Here is a 17,772-nt window from a genome sequence, read left to right on the forward strand (position 1 = left end):
TGAATAAACATTCACAAGAACATTTGACCAAATATGAGTAAATATAGTTATACCAGCATGTATTATAGCCTAAATTATCTATCTATCTATCTATCTATCTATCTATCTGTGTCTAATCACGATACACTAGCATGTAAAGGCTGCATTCTTGTTTGCATTAGTAAATTACCTATTTAATGTCAATTATAGAATGCAATTTTAGATTATTATTTTTTTAAATTTGGAACTACAATAAATCCAGAAACAGAAAAATCATCTTTATGAATACACAAAATTATGGTTTATTCTGCTATATTTTCTAGTTAGAAGTCCCAAAGAAAAAAAAAATAACTTGAAATGGATGTTGCATGTGCTAACTTGAAGAGGCAAATAGACACATTTTAACACAGACTGTCCAAAGTTTATGTCATAAACCAAGTCATGGTGATTCATTAGATTAAACTAAGACAATATACTAATGAGGGTATTTATGAGTCAGCAGTTACACAGACAGATCTAAATGATGTGCGGGACGCTGTATGCTTTAACCTTTGCCCTTGTGCTTTAAACTTGTCTGATCATGTAACTTGAGTTTATGACTTGCTGTAACACTCGCACCAAAGGAACTTGAAGGAAATTCAATATAGGTAACGTCAGTATTAATTAAAGGGGCAGTTCACCCAAAAATTTAAATTCTGTCATTTACTCAACTTAATGTCATTCCAAACCATTTCAAAATCTGCAGAACACAAAAGAAACTTTTTTGAAAAATGACAGTCAATGAGGTCCAATTGTGTTTTGAACCCATTAACTTTTTTATGGCCAAAATCATTTAAAAACATTATTTTAAATATCTTCTTTTGTGTTCCAAAGATTCTGAATAACATTGCTGGAATAGATATGCAAACTGATTGTCAGTTCCCAAGCTGAAAAATAGAATGAATAACATGGGATAGAAAGAAACTACAGATAGAAGTTGAAGGTTTTATCTATTGACTAAACTTGACAATTCTCAGAATGAGTGGTTAAACAAAGCTCCGTGTTTATAGGCGTTGCGTCACTGCTGTTAGGTTAAAGGCCATTTGACTTGCCTCTCTCCGGCTGTTGAAGTCTCCGTTGAAGCACAGCTTGCCACTCCAGATCTTTTGAATAATACCTTGGGAGTTCCGGAATATTGATACTCTGGACTTTTGAACTCATACAGACAATGAATTTGTCACACTGAACTTCAAGTTAGAAGAAGAATCCAGCAGTCCTTTGAATGCATCTGCAGGCAAGTACAACTGCCATCATTTTGGCTTTGGATCTGCCATATCTTTAAAGGAATACAGGAAATATATCTGTGAAAAGACAATTAAACAATGATTTCAGCTAATATTTTGATTTCCTTGGAGAGAACTAAACCAATAGCAGTATTTCTGCTCTTTGAGTCCTGCTGCAATCATTAACTATTGATGCATTCCAGAGCGTTTTATCAAGATTACTGTACGGTATGATCAATGCTGGACGTCACTGCGTTCTCAGGCAAAACTACAAGAATGCATTGTACGCCGTTTAACCGAAAATGGTTTTGAAATGTTTGAACACTGGTCTGAGAAAAGCTTTGAAAGGGGCAACAATCGTAAAACATCCAGTTGCTTTTAGGCTGAAACTTTTAAGTGAGTAAAATTTTTAAAGATGCATAAAAATAAAGATTGTATTTAAGAACCAATTACAGTCAAAATTAGATTGTTGTTAATTCTTGGACACTCCATTATGGTTAACGGGACTACTGAGTCAAACAGTTCCAGTCTTGGGCCAAGTGATGTTGAGCGAGTGTTGGTACCCATATTTGACAGCTTCATCCTGGTGACCGGGGTAGTAGGACACATCCTGGTTCTGATCATCATCTGTCGAACGATGCGGCGAGGATGTGGACAGCCCAGTGGAGGAAGGACAGGAGGACTCCAACAGACAAATGCAAACGGCACAGATGTTTTTCTTCTGTCATTAAGTGTGGCGGACCTTCTCCTACTTTCCTGTCTTCCATATCACACAGTTGCCATTGCAACCCATCACTGGCCGTTTGGAAGCTTTATGTGCAAGTCCGTCAGCTTCCTGAGTGCAATGTGTACAGCCGCCAGTGCCTTTACACTTGCCGCTTTGGCTTTTGCTCGGTACATCATCGTGGTTCATCAGTCCAAAGCGTATCGATGGCGCAGAGAGGGGCGTTTAAAGGTGACTGCAGGCGTACTGTGGATACCAGCTGTTGTGTTGGCATCGCCTCAGTTCGCTTGGAGGACGCTGATTTCAGGGCTGGACAACCATGAAGCTCGTGAGGACCTGGCATGTTTTAATTTCCTTTCTGACAAGAGCCAGTTGGCATATGGAGTGTGCCACTTCCTACTGGCTTTTGCATTTCCACTTTTGATCATTGTAATAGCCTATGCCAAGATATACCATTTCCTCAAAATCACCAGGCGGGATCGCACAACTCAGACTGACCGTTTGGAGCACTACCATGTTCACGTCACCCAGATGTCTGCTCTGTTAGTGCTGGCGTTTGCATTGTGCTGGCTGCCTTCCTATGGCTTGATGTTTGTTCAAATAGTTGAGGGTGACAATGCGGTTGGAACTTTACCTCAATTTGGACCCTTTGCTACGTTTGCTCGCATCATGGCAACCTCTTCTACAGTGGTCAACCCCATTCTCTATGTTTTCATGTCAGAGAAATTCAGGAAGGAACTAATGGATCTGGTTCAAGGAGGCTGTGGAAACAGACCCTCCTAAAGCCATATGGGATGCTGGAATGACCTTTTAAGAGTTACCAAATAACATGATTTATTCCATAAAATATGTTTACATACTTAAATGACTGTGTACAGATGTTAACAATTAGTGTTTTAAACAAATATGTAGAACACTTCCATGAGTGATGCCACAATGACTAATGGACACTGGAACTTTAAATTACCTCTTGAGTTTGCAATGGTGTTCTGGTATTTCAATGTTACCATTTTTTTGCATGTTCTCAGAAAATGTTGAGGAACCAAACAACAGTCTAGAATACATTGTACATTGTTTTGTACATTTTGTATCAGTTAATGTGACTTGTCAAGGTTTTGCTCATTAAAAGACGGTGTAGTTTCACTTGAGTTTAATGGAGAATTCTTAAAAAAAGGGTTATTTATTGGCGTCCATGAAGAACTTTTAACATCCATGGAGCCAAAAGGTTCTTTACAATGGAAAAACGTTAACGTTTTTCGCACCAAGGCTGCATCCGAAAGCTTAGGCAGATGATTTGTTGCCTCGCTGCCCTATCATGCATTGACTTTGCAGGCAGCGTTTGCACACGTTGGTACCTTAAAGGGTTAGTTCACCCAAAAATTAAAATTCTGTCATTTATTACTTGCCCTCATGCCGTTCCACACCCGTAAGACCTTCGTTCATCTTCGGGACACAAATTAAGGTATTTTAGTTGAAATCCGATGGCTTCGTGAGGCCTCCATAGGAAGCAATGACACTTCCTCTCCCAAGATCCATAAAGGTACTAAAAACATATTTCGAATCTGCTGTTCGCCAAAGTCACGTGATTTCAGCCGATGGCAGTTTGACACGCGATCTGAATCATGATTCGATACGCTGATTCATAATGCTCCGAATCTTCATGAAGCAGTGTTTTGAAATCAGCCATCACTAAATAAGTCATTATTTTGTTTTTTTTTGGCGCACCAAAAATATTCTCAACGCTTTATAATATTAATATTGAAGCACTGTGCTCACATGAACTGATTTAAATTTTTTTGTACCTTTATGGATCTTGAGAGAGGAAGTGTCATTGCTCCCTATGCAGGCCTCACGGAGCCATCGGATTTCAACTAAAATATCTTAATTTGTGTTCCGAAGATTAACGAAGGTCTTACGGGTGTAGAACGGCATGAGGGTAAGTAATAAATGACAGAATTTTCATTTTTGGGTGAACTAACCCTTTAAAAAAACTGATTTCGAACAGACTTCTGAGGCAGTGTAACAGTTTAATGATCTATAGCAAATTAGAGATTTGGTGATAACTAAGGGAATATTTAATTACTACAATACTAATTTCTCGCTAGAATTGACACCAAAAGTGGAAAACAATGGTCAATAGCATACATTATGTACACAAAACTGACAACCCAACTTCCAGATTTGATCTTTATTTTTTAGCTCAATTGTCACAGAATGGAACGCACAAGATTGTGGGATAACAAAGGAAGTAAAGGATGCATCTATGCTCTGTCTAACATTTGGAACTGCCTTTGTGCCTTCCTAACTTGGAATGCATCCTCAGAAGGCAGCATTTTTAAACTTTCAGAAGAACTAAATGACAAAATGAAACAAAATGGCTCTTATATGCAAAACTCCCATTTGGAACCCTTATTTTTAATAGTGGACTTTAATTAAAAACTGGATTAATCCAAGGAAAGGCTGAAGTGGATGTTACAAAAGATAAAGCAAAAAAATATATAGTAGACAATTATAAGCAAGTCTTGAATGGAAACCTTCTGTTATTTAATTGCTTTTTATTTGTTAACATAAAATCTTGAGAAAGCAGTGCCAAAGACAATGTCATACTCTCTTTGGTCAGATTTAACAACACAGTTTCTAGGTCAGATGGGATTGAACCATTGAAACGCTTACTGTGCTTAAAACAGACCATCACAATATATTGGGAAACATTGTTTGTTAACTCTACAGCTGAGTGACAGTGAAATCAGAAATCTCGCCCCCCATCACAGCCTGGAATGGTACATGCCAGCATTCTCGAAAAGGAGTTGAATGCAGTCTGTAATCGCTGACAGTCTCCCTATAGACACAAGTTTCATTAAATACATTCATAAATTAAACATATACGTTTGTATGTATTTATTAATTTAATCACTTACAAATATGTCTCCACCTCCTTGTTCATTATCTTTAGAGTTGGTGTTTGCGATCCTTCAATCCCCTCATATGAAATATTGGGTTTTCCTTAAAGATTGTCCACACATATTGTGACTTGTCACCAGTGTTGGTTCAATGACAGAAATGTATTCACAATAATGCATTTAATAATAAATAGTTGTTAGCTAACCAATGTACGTAAAAGACCCATTAACATCACTGACATTCTGGTTGTATTCATATTATTTACATATTTTTGTCCATGGATAATCACATGCTCTGTTCAGAATGGATAACTACTTACTGAACAATGTGGTGCATTAAAAAGCAAGTAAAACTGCCATTATTTCATATTTTCAAACAATAGCATACTACATTTTTGTCACATGACCTCAAAACTTTTATACCAAGTGGTGCCCAGTTGTCAGCTGCGTCCATTTTTTTGAACCCACTTCAAAATGGTGGCGGGGATTCCCCTGGGGGGAAGCACTTAGGGAAGTTTGCGAGTGTATGTCTAAAAGTGTAGTTAAATGCAACCTCAGAAATAAGGTTGCATTAATACATTTTACAAAGCTCAGGGCTGCGTTTCCCAAAAGCATCGTAAGCCTAAGCTGATCGTAGAACCATTGCCACCAATCGAGAGCTATGATCAACTTAGGCTTACAGTGTGCTCACTTGTATGCTGTGCATATTATACATACTATATACTGAAGACTTTGTAAGAGTAATAAGTTAGCATGCTATTCCGAACATAGTCACATTGTTCTTCTGAAATGGTTGACAGATTAAAGGTTATTAATATGCGCCATGATCTACTGTTGCAGCCTACTTCAGTATCTCTAAGAAGCAAGTGATGAAAAATAATGTTCAAATGTTTAGACAGTGAATTGCTCTCTTACCTAAAATCCCTGTCAAATTGACATCTTTTGGATATTCCCAAATGGCAGGCCACAAAAACAGGACCTGATCTTTCTTTTGAAGAAGAATAACAACACGAATATTTCCCATGGTGACGTTCATTTGACCTTCATGTACAACCAGAGACACGCTGTTGAAACAAAGTAACTCATGAGTGAATTCTGCCTCTATTGTATTACAACAAACTGTCTAGTAAAATACTTGTATAACCCTTTACAAAAAAAAATAAGTATACTTCAAGTTCATTTTATTAAGTATACTAAACTAAAGTTTAAATATATTTTATGTAGTAAGTATACTAATAGCAATGTACTAGTAGTATACTTACTATTTCTATACTACTTGGGACTAAATTTGCCCTCTTTTAATGTATAAAAGTATACTTCTAAGTATACTTTAAGTGTAACAGTAGTAAACGGAGTACACACCATCTTCCACTTACTGCAACTAAGTGAACATATACTCATAGTTTACTAAATACTTGTAGCACATTTTTTAGTTTATGAAAGTACACTTTGAAGTATACTCTCAGTAAACTACTAGTTATACTGCAAGAACTTAAATTTTCTTTAAGTGAACTTATCATAGTTTACTATTTATATATTATTTTTGCACCTTAAATATACTACTATGTTCCTACTTGAATATACTACTATGTTCCTATGTTCTTTTTTTTTTTTTTTTTTTTTTTTTTTGCCAACACACAACATTTTGAACAAAAAGTTGAGAAAATCATGTTTTTGTCCAAGACTACATCCAGATTGGATTCAGAATGATGATCAAAACACAGATGGAGTAGACTGAGTCCAACAACACCCCCAAAGCTTCACAGTACTATACCATATCCTGGGTCGACATTTTATTAGGCATTTTTGAATTATATGCTGTTTAATGTGATGATCGCGTTATTTTACATGTGCATAAAAGCAATGTTTTTATTGCTTATTTCTGCTTCTTATTCATCTGTGTTTTGATTTGGAGGTTCTGTACTCTTTTAGAAGATGCGTAATAGCGCCCCCTACCATATGACAGTGAAAACACGGATTGCCGTGAAATTCTGTCAATGGCTGGGAAGCATCATGTTTGGGAAAGAGTTATATTTCCTATGTACACTTAGAATTAGGAACATATCTGTTTACTGTAGAAGCTTGTTTCCGCCTCAGAATAAAAAAACTGCAACTTTTTATCTCATCAATTGTGAGAAAATAAACCAGAATTGTGAGATATAAGTATAGACCAAATATACTTAGACTTTTCTGTCAGTATATAAGCCAAGTATTCATAAGCGTAATTTTAAGTACATTTCTGATGAGTACATAAAAAGTTGACTGGAAGTATACTTTCTTGTTTTTTAGATTAAAAGAAGTACACTAATAGCACATGAGTAAATTTCTTTTTAGTAAGGGTCGTTTTTGTCTTTGACAATGCATGCTAGGAACTCCAATAGTTTTTACCCCTCTGTATCATGTTGAGTTGGCGTCTGGCCCCACAAGATCTGCACATCATCCTGTCCATTTCGGTAACTGATAGACTGCTTGCTTATTATCAAGTGATGGTTAGATTTGTAATGAAAAGCAATTTGATTGAATCCATTCTGTCCACTCAAAGACTCTCCATTCATAACAAACTCTAGGACACACAGAAAATATCACTATAAGGCCTGAAGGCCTGTTAAACAGATTCATATGCAGAACAAACAGCTCTTAATGTCTGACCTGAAGCAGAATCTTGTAGCAGTTTGAGTTTGTGAGGAACAGGAACGTCAAAACAAAGCGGCTTAGACTGACCAGCAGCAGGCAGCAGGAAACAATTGCTACAAACTTTTGGAAAGGGAAAATCATGTTTATTCTGTAAAATAGGTGCTCCCAAATCAAATAATTGACTTTGAAAAATGTTTATGTACCTTGCACAATAGGGTTCTCAGTTGTATGCAATTGTTCAGTTACGGAGGAATCTAAGGTCCAAAAAAGTGTAAATGATAAATCCACATTCTGCATGCATTACTGTATGTTTAGTCTTTGGCTGTGTCCAAAATCGCCCCCTCTACCATTAAATAGGGCACTATTTGAGGGGACAGCCATTTGTAGGACCAACCATAGTGGACGATGTTGAGTGTACTCATTCAATCCCATAATACACCACAATAACAAGTGTACATGCTAGTTTCCATGGCAGAGTTTAACATTAATATTCATTACTACTTGAGCTGCCAGTTTGCAATGTTTCAAATTTTTAATAAACAGCAAGCACAAACTATGCAAAATCGGCAGCACTTCCGGCGCACTTAGTGTTCGAATTCACTCACTCGTTTAATTGACTCCTTCAAATGAACTATATTAGTGGAGTAATGTAGTAGGGAATAGTGAATGAGGATATAGGGGGCGATTTCAAACACAAAGGTGTGGTGTGTAATAGAGTACCTCAGAGATGTTGTGTTTTTGTAAGCAAAACCCGGAAGCGAATTAGCATTTTTGGACTTCTGGTTCCATCGCCCGTCAAGTCTATGGGTTTTTTGAATGGGTTTTTGATAAATCGCCTGAAATAAGGTCTGTGGTTAATAAAACCTCTAAATATTTTCACGTTTTGATCTATGACATAAAACACACCAGTTATAACCCGCTTGTGATTTTTTTAAACCTTATTTTTGTTTCTTAAAAAACGGCGGTTGCTAACAAGTTGCTAAAAGGGACTACTTGTAAAGATTATCTTGATAGACAAAACGTGTAAGTGTCATAACCCTTTGTTAAACACAGAGCTTATTTTTTTGCAGTTTTCCAAAAGTCTATGGGAAAAATGAATAGGCTTTCCATCGAGGGAACCCGTGCGCCGCTAACTTCCGGGCTGGCCTACAAAAACACGTCATCTCTGAGGTAACAGAAAATATTGTAAATTGAAAAACTTACAAGTTGGCATCACAGAATGTAAATAAAAATCAGGATCAGGATCAGAATCAAAGAAACCTGAAAAGAAGGAACATTTTTACACTGTGGGCATGACTCAAAGATGTTCAACTTTTAATGCACTCCCACAATTAGTCTCCCAGAAAACCAAGAGCTGTCAAATCATCATCTGATTGGTCAATCCAGTCCTGCTAATAGCACCTGTACAATGTCAACTGCAATGCAATGCATTGTTATGCCAAGAGCTGTATCTTCTAGAAGTAATATGCCACTTAAATAAAATATTTTTAAATGAATATTTGTGTCCTTAATAATAACCTTTTTTAATAAGGTCACAGCTAGAGGGGTTGTGCTGTGCATTGTGCCTGCCAATGACCTTTGGTATTTTAAATTTATTTTTACATACTAAAACACACCAATAAATGAAATAAAAACTAAACTATTTCACTTCAGAAAAGAAGAAAATTATTTTCACGTACCATAATCAGTGTCATCTGCAACTGTTTGACGTATGAAATAAAGAACATTAAATAAATGAAATAAGGATTATTAAATTTATCAACCTAAATGAGAAAATAAGCTGCCTTACTTGTGGGCGACGGACCAGCTACAGCTGGAATATAAAAAACAAATTCAAGAGGCAAGACATAGTTATATTTAGGACATTTAGGACATAGGGATATTTAGGGAACACATATTCTGGTGTGTCGATACAGTTCTGACCAGGGACGTGCACAGGAATTTTGAGGGGCAGTTGCTCTGACCTAAAAAAAGGGCACTCCCCTACCAACCACTCCTCTAACCCCCCCTCTAATAATTCAACGGCCCGTCGTCAATTATTCCTTACTTGAATCACAGCTTAAATAGTGTTTTGACATCGACAACCCAAGTGCATTTTACCTCAAACTTGCGTCTAGTTAACTTTCTAAAGTAGCAATCGCTTCTCAGGTCGACATTAACACACTGACACAATTATATTCAGAATTAAAAATATTTTTATACCACTTTTTAATGTGTGATTGTGTAAAGGTTTTCACGAGATACCAACCTTTCGCGAACTTGCTTCCAACACTCGTTCTCATGGAGGCGCGGTGTGCACGGAGGGGAGGGGCTGTGCGCGCGCGAGTATGTGAGAGAGACGCGTAAGTGAGAGACGCAGGGAAATGAAATGCAGCTGAACGTTTGCTCTATGAAAGACATTGACAAAGACGAAAACTAAGGACATTTAATCTATAATTTTATTTTATTTTAGTTAGTTTTGCCAAACACACATTACAGTTTTGGTTAGTTATCGTTTTTTTTTTTTGTAATGCCTCGTTTTTATTTTCATTTCAGTTAACGACGATTTTTTTCCCCACCTAGTTTTCGTTTTTTCGTTCGTTTTCGTTAACGATTATAACCTTACTCACCTTTCCGACAACGTTAAGTCGTCTCACCCGACAACCGCGACAATCTCCTTCTAGTGCCGCTCATGCAGGCTCAGCTCAGGTGCCGGTCGCGTGCAGCGCTGCAGCCACGTAAACAGAGTTTGCCCTTCCCCTACTGACTTTCACTTTTGGACGGGTGCCCGAATATGGAAGTGAATGAGGCTTTGAGATTTTTTTTTTTTTTTTATCTAGGCCTACGTGAAATTCTGCATCCATTGTACGATTTTTTTATTTATTTTTTTCCACCTCGGAAGGGCAACGTGAGTCGAGAAGGGCATATGGGCAGTTGCCCGGGCAACCTGAGCAACCCCCCTGTGCACGTCCCTGGTTCTGACCACTTTACACATAATTTTAAAACTTAACCAGAAGAGAAGGATGAGACAGGAATTTATTTGCTAATAAAATAACAATGAAGAAGGTGTCACTTTTTTTTATCTCCATCCATATTTTGATGGAATATTAAATGCGTAAATCAATGTTATTTAAAACATTTTAACGTTTTTCTACACCAGCAGAGGAGATTGCAATATTTACTGTTGTTAGTATTCATTATTTTTAGGTTATCATTACCTGATGAATGATGACCGTGTACTTTCCCATAACCGAACTGGGTATCTGATGAAAAAAGGAAAGAGTTGTGGTCACGTGGTCAACTAAAACAATTGGGGGGTGGGTGGAGGTGGGTGGGGGGGTTATTGTTTATCTCCAACACATATTAGCACCATTCTAGAAATATCTCTGAAATACATTCCCACTCATGTTTACCACACCAGGGTGACTAGGAACATGAAATTGTTCAGCCATGACTTCCTGTTTCACAGGAGTACAAATATGAGGAAACACAAAGGCCAAATTCCCTTAATCGTTCATCAAAATGAGTAAAAGCAAAGAATATAGTTCTGATGTGCAGCAAAAGATTGTTGAGCTTCACAAAATAGAAAGTGGCTGTAAGAAACATGATTTTTAAAGATAACTCGTAAACCTGTAAAGACAGCCTTACTGTGAGTGTCGAGGTTATTATTCGATAGTATTTGCTTCTGTCGAAGGTGTAAGCATGCATTATTTTAACTTTGAAAATAACCAAGTTTTAAGGCAGAATTTGTGGTGAAAAACTACATTACCCATGATGCTGCACAGAAAATTCCAGGACAATGACTCAGTAGTTACAATAACTCACAACTGTGTACATACAACAGACAGTTGGGTTCATTGGTCAAAAGGTCTGAGTTAACAGTTAATTTGTCACTTCTTACATTCAGGTTCCTCTTTTCCCTCTTTGGGTTTGTCGGCAACTTCCACTTCATCCTTCTGTGGCTTAGTGACGACCATAGAGGTGAGGGGGGTGACAAACTGGTATTTCAGAGAGAGTTTGAGAGCTTCTTTCTCTTCATCCTCTTTCTCTTGTCCTTTAAGAAGCACCCTGAGACAGAAATACAGAGAGAAGTCAGACAGACAGGTGAGGTTTGCCATTACTTTGCCACTAAGTTTGATTGCTTATTATGTATGGAATTGTTCCTCACTCCAGGCATATTTTGGGATATGCTTGGGATATTGAATCTGACACAAGCAATCTTCTTGAGAAGAACTGTCTGTATGTTTTTGGCCTCATACTATTTTTTAAAAATCACAGTTTTAACCTGATCATTAGGATCGTATGTTTAATTTTCACTGTCCTAAAGTGTGACAGTTGTTTACATTAGTATGTATATATCCAAATAAACTTACTGCCTTTCCAGAAGTTGCTTCACTGTAAGGTAGGCCCACAGTCTCTGCATGAAATCTTCATTCTCAGGTGGGACATCACTGGGGTCTTTTATCATTACAGTGTCCTGATACGTCACACTACTGCCTTTCTGCTCAGAAATAACAATATTTGTGAACATTTTCATCAGGAATGCTGTCATTACCACTTACACCAATAACTTTATCTGAATCTGAAAATAAAGTGACCATTATTCCAAACTCTTCAACTGACCATCAATGATAATAATATCCAATATAATGACCTCAGTTGAGACTGATGAGATAAAAACAGCACACTCAATCCATAGCAATTTAATAAACTGAAGACATGGTTGTAAAGCTCCATGATGATCTTACCGATACTGCAATGACTTCAGTGCTGAAACTCTCCACACTGTTGTCTGTGATTTGTCCTGAAACCACAATCTCAGAGCCGTTGAAGTACAGGGTAAAGCTGGTCTTGGTAAGGTTTGTCCCTCCTGTGTATTTAAGTTGAATATCAGCGAGGAGAGGGACGGCAACTTCATCATAGAAGCCCTACAATATAACAAACCAAAATAAAGGGTTTAAATGCATTCAAACACAGAACAGATAAGAACTGAGGATGATTTCACAGCTGATTCTCTGTAGTCCACCTGCAGCTGTAGATCAGCGTCCGAATCTTCATAAATCCTGCGAGCGACTCCACCATTTTCCAGTGACATCTTTGTCAGGAAGTCAAAGTTAACATCATGTCCAAAACCAAGACAGTAGAGGGGAAACTTCAGCCCAATGGCCTTTTTCACATTGGCCATTATCCTCTCTATGTTAGTTTCACCTGTTAGAGAGAAAAAATAAGTTAGACTATTGACATTACATGCTTGAAAATCACAGCTGACTGAGTGAACTAGTGCTACGATAAAACACCATTAGCTCGTGTTTGTCAGTGTGAATCTGTGCCTGAAGTGGGATCTCCATCAGTCAGCAGGATCAGGATGGAGGCGGTTCCCACTCGTGGATGTCGATTGATCATGTCCACTCCTGCTAGAACTGCAGCGTTTATGTCTGTGGCTGAAGGAAGAACAAACACAGTTGTGTCACTTTGAGGAACAACTTTCTTACTCCTCATTTAGCGTTAGGAACTCACTTCCTCCTTCTCTGATCTTCTTCACAAAAGATTTTGCATTCTCCAGATTTTGCTTGGTAGCTTTCAGGAGTTCACGCTTCCACGTGTCAACTAAATGATCGAAGGTGATCAATCCAAAGTGGTCATCCTCATCAAGATCACTTAAAATCCTTAGCAGTGCCAAACGAGTCTAAAGAAAAACACTTCTGTCAGAAAACCTGAAAGTTATTCTTTCTTCATTACCAGTTTTGTAAAAAAAAAAAAAAAAAGAAAGAAAAGTAACCTCACCATGATTTCAAATCAGAAATCCCTGTTCTTTTAACATAAAATTAAACAATGATGCAAGATCCATCAAAAAATGTCCTTCAGTGGTTTTACCATCAAAATTTTCATAGCTTCTTATCCTTTTGGTTGATTTGGCTGAAACGTTGACATTTACCTGATCTATTTTTCTGCCGTACATAGAACCGCTCCGGTCAATGATAAACACCACATTTTTGGGAATACGTGGAACATCAGAGGGTGCAAAGTAGTGGACAAAATAGCCATTTGATACCTGAGAGAAAACAAAAGAACATTCTGAATATCATTCATGTCTTTTTACATAGACAGTCTTTCAAAATCCTTTATGAAATTTATTTTACTCTCATAAAGCACGTTATTGATAAATGTACCATGACTTCTCCTTTGGGATTTCGTCTCTCAACATCGTATGTTATGAGCAGGTCACCATTCAGCCCACTTTCTCCACAACTTTTACACTTGGTCTGTTGATCTCGAGTGGGGTAGAAGGTCACCCATGCCTGAAATGATCAGTTTGGTCATCTGGTCACTTTGTTTGAAGTGTAGTAGCATAATGAGAACATCTAAGCTAAGGGTTTTACCCTCATTTTAAGCTCTTACGTCTTTGTCTGCTCTGGTGGTTTTGATGGCATTGGCCAGATCACCGGTGCTCAAATCTCCTTTCACCTCCAAGAAGGAAATTCCTGGTTTCTCTTGGATGTGTACATCCATCTAATGTGAGTAAAGGAAACATGATCTTTCTATACATCTAAATTGATGATCTATTTCCCTCTTTGTTTCTTCTTCTACCTTGAAATCTGCCACCGGCTGCATCGGTTGGGCATTGATGAGTAACTCATATTTGCCGAGGCGGCGCTTTAGCAGTTCTTCGTAGGTCAACTCAAAGGTCACTTTACTAAGAGCAGCCACCGTCACTGAAGTTTTAAAGTCTTCTAAAGTCCTTCCAACAGATCTGAAATAGTAATTATCCCAGAATATTACTAAACATGCTATAAATGCATATTTTATGGACCTAATTTAATAATAAAAATGTCCAGTACTTGATCAGTCCAGCACTTTGTCCTCGAGATACTGCTTTACTGTACTGCTGCTGAGCTTCCTGTTTTTCCTTCACAACACCATCATATGTCTTCCCCTCTATGGTCCTATGGAGAAAAGAAAATACTGACACATATTAAACATACTTGAAAATTAGCTTGTTAGGCTTGTCTTCATATAATTTCTGGATTTCAGACATTTTTATGGTTAAGGGTATTGAAATTCCCTACATTCTGAATTTGCTGATGAAGGCAGTCTTGGGTATCTTGACCTCAAACTGGATCTCTTGAGATTCATTCAGTGTGTTCGCCACACGGCTTGTGATGACCGTTGTGGCGTAGCGACTGGTGACCGTGGAGTTAATGTAGAAGCTGTATATATCCACATTTTGTTTCTGTTGAGACAACAGAAGGTACTCTTAAAATATGATTATTTATTATGTGTTTTTCTGGGACAAGTTATGGGACAGGTATTTCCTCATATTCGCTGTTGCCCACGACAACACTGTATTATCACTCCCGCAGTAACTGAAAATGGCCCCCAAATACTCGTGAGTGAGACGCAATGGTCAAAGACTCAGTATAGTGCAATCTTTACGTAGAAGATGATTAAAAAGCAGCCTAGTGGAATACAAAACCGCAGTACGCGTAGGCTAAACAGCTGTGGTGAACTTTGGCACTCCTTTTCGCGTGGGATTGCTCTGCTCGTAAATTACATGAAGAAAAGGCCTTTGGACTGAAAGACAAATATGGTTTGACTACACTACTGTTTGGCTACATTTCAGTGTATACTATTGAGCAATAGAGAGTTGAGTCAAATAGCTTTCAGTTAAAAAAAAAAAAAAATGTGGCATTAAAAACATAATCAAAATTAAATGGCTTGACTTTGAATAAATGTTGTGTGCATTTTTTTTACCTGAACAAGGAAATAGGTAGGTCAGTCACATATCTTTCCACAAACGAAACATACAAAATCAAGCTAACAAATATGAGGTTCACCTAGTCTATCTTCATCTCAAAGGTAGGTATTTAACCCTTTAAAGCCTAACATAAAAATCTATTTTTTTTTAAATAACCATTTACTGAACCTAGACAAAACAAAAAAGAAAGCATTAAAAAGATTGAAAATGTGTTTTATGTTTTGAATCATATTAATACACCAGGGTTTTTAATGGCCCATATATAGAAATGGAATGTGGGAAAACACACTTCTTTATTATTATAAACACATCTTTATTCAGAGGCCCAAACTGAGGAAAAAAATATGCAATTTTGTGCAGATGTTATTATTTATATGGCCAAAAAGATAAGGTTCTGATAGCTTTTAATGTAAATCAATGAGATCTTTGTAACAGTATAGCAAACTACCAACATAAAGCATATAAATATTACATATATCTCACAATAATATATCTCAGATAATATTCAAATGCTTAGCTTTATGATCGAAGCTCTGTAGTTTTAATTTTGGGGCAAAATATATAATGCAGTGCACTGCAATGATAGAGAGATGTACTAATAAACATTCCTCAAACGCCTATTGCATTTGAATAAGTCTACGTTTATTAAAGACTTCACAGCTAAAAGACACGCGTAGGCCTACCACGATTTTTTAATTAAACTAAAAGGTCTTTTACATGCTAAAAAAGGTATAGCTGAAGGCATGTACTAGATTGCAGGTTTTGTTGATAATTTAGATGCCTTAGTGATTTATAGGCTTTATAGGGTTAACTTTGCCTTCATCTGATTTTGTACCCTAAAGACATACAGTGCCTTATATGTTAATTGCTCACATTTTAACATCTTAAGATTTGACCCTCACCTTCTTAACAGCTTGAGAACTGGCTGAGATGAGAAAGACGCTCAAGAGAATCAGTCTGAGAGCTGCTCGATGATCCATCATGACCTGCTCAGAAAACAGACCTCGAAACACACACTCCTTTAAACTCCTGACCACATCATGCGATCGGCTATTATTGACCAGATGAAGAAACCTCCCCCTCTATTTGTTATCTGAGACTCTTGAACTCCTCATTAGAGCAGAACTTGGATGTTAGTGTGCACTTAAAGGTCCTAATAATATGAATTCACAAGCTTGATATATATATATGTATTTCCCAGTTTCAGAATTTCCAAGTATTTTGGATTTTCCCATAATAAACGGACCTCAATTATTGTGAATACAGAGGCTATGTTAACAGAGGAATTGGTAACCATGTGGCACTTATACTGTATGTTGAGACATGATATATGAAGTTATATTGCTAGCTAGTGTTTCACTCTGTACAGGTATTCTCTATTGCAGAGCACTTTCTGACATAGGCCCAGTATCACAGACAGGGCTTAGATTAAGCCAGGATTAGGCCTTAGTTTAATTAAGACATTTAAAGGTGCTAAAGAGGATCTTTTCGTCGACTGAGAAACCAAAGACTGTTAGTGAGTTTTTGAAATGAGCTCATGCGTAAGAACAACCCCCCTCCTTCACAGCTCATTTCGAGGGAACGCCTCCCAAAACTCGTGCACGAGTATTGGAACACGAGTGTTTACCACTATGTGGATTCACTATGTCGGACTCACCGCAGGTAACTCATAATCTGCAGTTGTTACTCCTGTCTCCTGACAAAAAAATAGCATGCGGCGCCTGTGGAGTGTGGAAAGTTACTGGAGCGCGCAGCCGCGCACGTCTCGCACAAGGAACGTCATGGCAGTGACTGACAAGCCAGAGGGCCAATCGCGTAAACGATTGGCTGATGTTTTTAAGACCCTACCTCGTGCACAGATGATGTATATTAATATTATTCCTTTCAGTGCACCTAATAAATAGTCTTTTATCAGTTAGTAAAGACAGTTTCAAGTAATATTGCAAAAATGTATAAAACAAAACATCCTCTTTAGCACCTTTAAGTTGCTTTTATAAATGTGCCTTAGAAAAAAAAAGAAAAGAAAAAAACATTACTAGTGTGCATCTTGAGACAAATCAGTGGCACTGACATATTTTAAGATATGTCAGTGAAAGTTGCTTTCAGCTCAAACGTGCATTTTATTCCGGGACTATGCTTAAGCTTCGTCTGTGGAACCAGGGGATAGTTTCTCTATTTATACAAGCAGTGATATTTTGCAATCTATGCTATGCTATTCCATACTTAATAAGGAGAACTCAGACAAGATGGTTGAGTTGTGCCCAAAGCAGTATTTATTGGCAGATGGTGAGACATAAGGCATATTATTCTGAGATATAAAATGAAAATATGCATTTTATGTAAGTATTCTGCTGTTATAATGGTCTCAATGATTTACATTACGAGCTATTGGAATTTTAAATTACGTTTTGAGCCATATAAATATCAGCATCTGCACCAAATTGCATATTTTTGCTCATTTTGGGCCTCTTATTATAATTGAGGTGTTTATCCTCCTTGAGTATGAGCTCCATATTCTCATAGGTTGAATAACTGTTC

At 37.4% G+C, this 17,772-nt stretch overlaps 2 protein-coding genes across 6 annotated transcripts; one reads left to right on the forward strand and one right to left on the reverse strand.

Moving 5' to 3' along the window:
• Window positions 1–52: 52 nt before the first annotated feature.
• On the forward strand, window positions 53–3,108 carry LOC125256858 (galanin receptor type 2). The gene has a single exon (XM_048173121.1). It carries the CDS (start codon window positions 1,735–1,737, stop codon window positions 2,746–2,748), a length of 1,014 nt encoding a protein of 337 aa, XP_048029078.1. The 5' UTR covers window positions 53–1,734; the 3' UTR covers window positions 2,749–3,108.
• Window positions 3,109–4,138: 1,030 nt separating this feature from the next.
• Window positions 4,139–16,293, reverse strand: LOC125256642 (inter-alpha-trypsin inhibitor heavy chain H3-like). 5 transcript variants are annotated; one of them, XM_048172808.1, is made up of 24 exons: window positions 16,137–16,293; window positions 14,546–14,709; window positions 14,318–14,422; window positions 14,067–14,229; window positions 13,878–13,988; window positions 13,649–13,777; window positions 13,414–13,530; window positions 12,996–13,164; window positions 12,809–12,919; window positions 12,505–12,686; window positions 12,227–12,406; window positions 11,852–11,979; window positions 11,380–11,546; window positions 10,697–10,741; window positions 10,489–10,521; window positions 9,289–9,312; window positions 9,179–9,199; window positions 8,703–8,759; window positions 7,703–7,753; window positions 7,515–7,619; window positions 7,254–7,428; window positions 5,781–5,929; window positions 4,884–4,968; window positions 4,139–4,804 (listed from the first exon to the last, which is right to left on the reverse strand). In XM_048172808.1, the coding sequence occupies exons 1-24, from the start codon at window positions 16,215–16,217 to the stop codon at window positions 4,690–4,692; spliced, it is 2,667 nt and encodes an 888-aa protein (XP_048028765.1). In that variant the 5' UTR covers window positions 16,218–16,293; the 3' UTR covers window positions 4,139–4,689. The 5 variants fall into 5 exon arrangements, with proteins under 5 accessions (XP_048028765.1, XP_048028766.1, XP_048028767.1 ...); XM_048172809.1 differs by lacking the exon at window positions 10,489–10,521 and having other exon boundaries at window positions 16,137–16,292; XM_048172810.1 differs by lacking the exons at window positions 9,289–9,312; window positions 10,489–10,521 and having other exon boundaries at window positions 16,137–16,292.
• Window positions 16,294–17,772: the final 1,479 nt, after the last annotated feature.

This window comes from Megalobrama amblycephala, linkage group LG21 (genome assembly GCF_018812025.1).
Source record: "Megalobrama amblycephala isolate DHTTF-2021 linkage group LG21, ASM1881202v1, whole genome shotgun sequence".
Classification (NCBI taxonomy): domain Eukaryota; kingdom Metazoa; phylum Chordata; class Actinopteri; order Cypriniformes; family Xenocyprididae; genus Megalobrama; species Megalobrama amblycephala.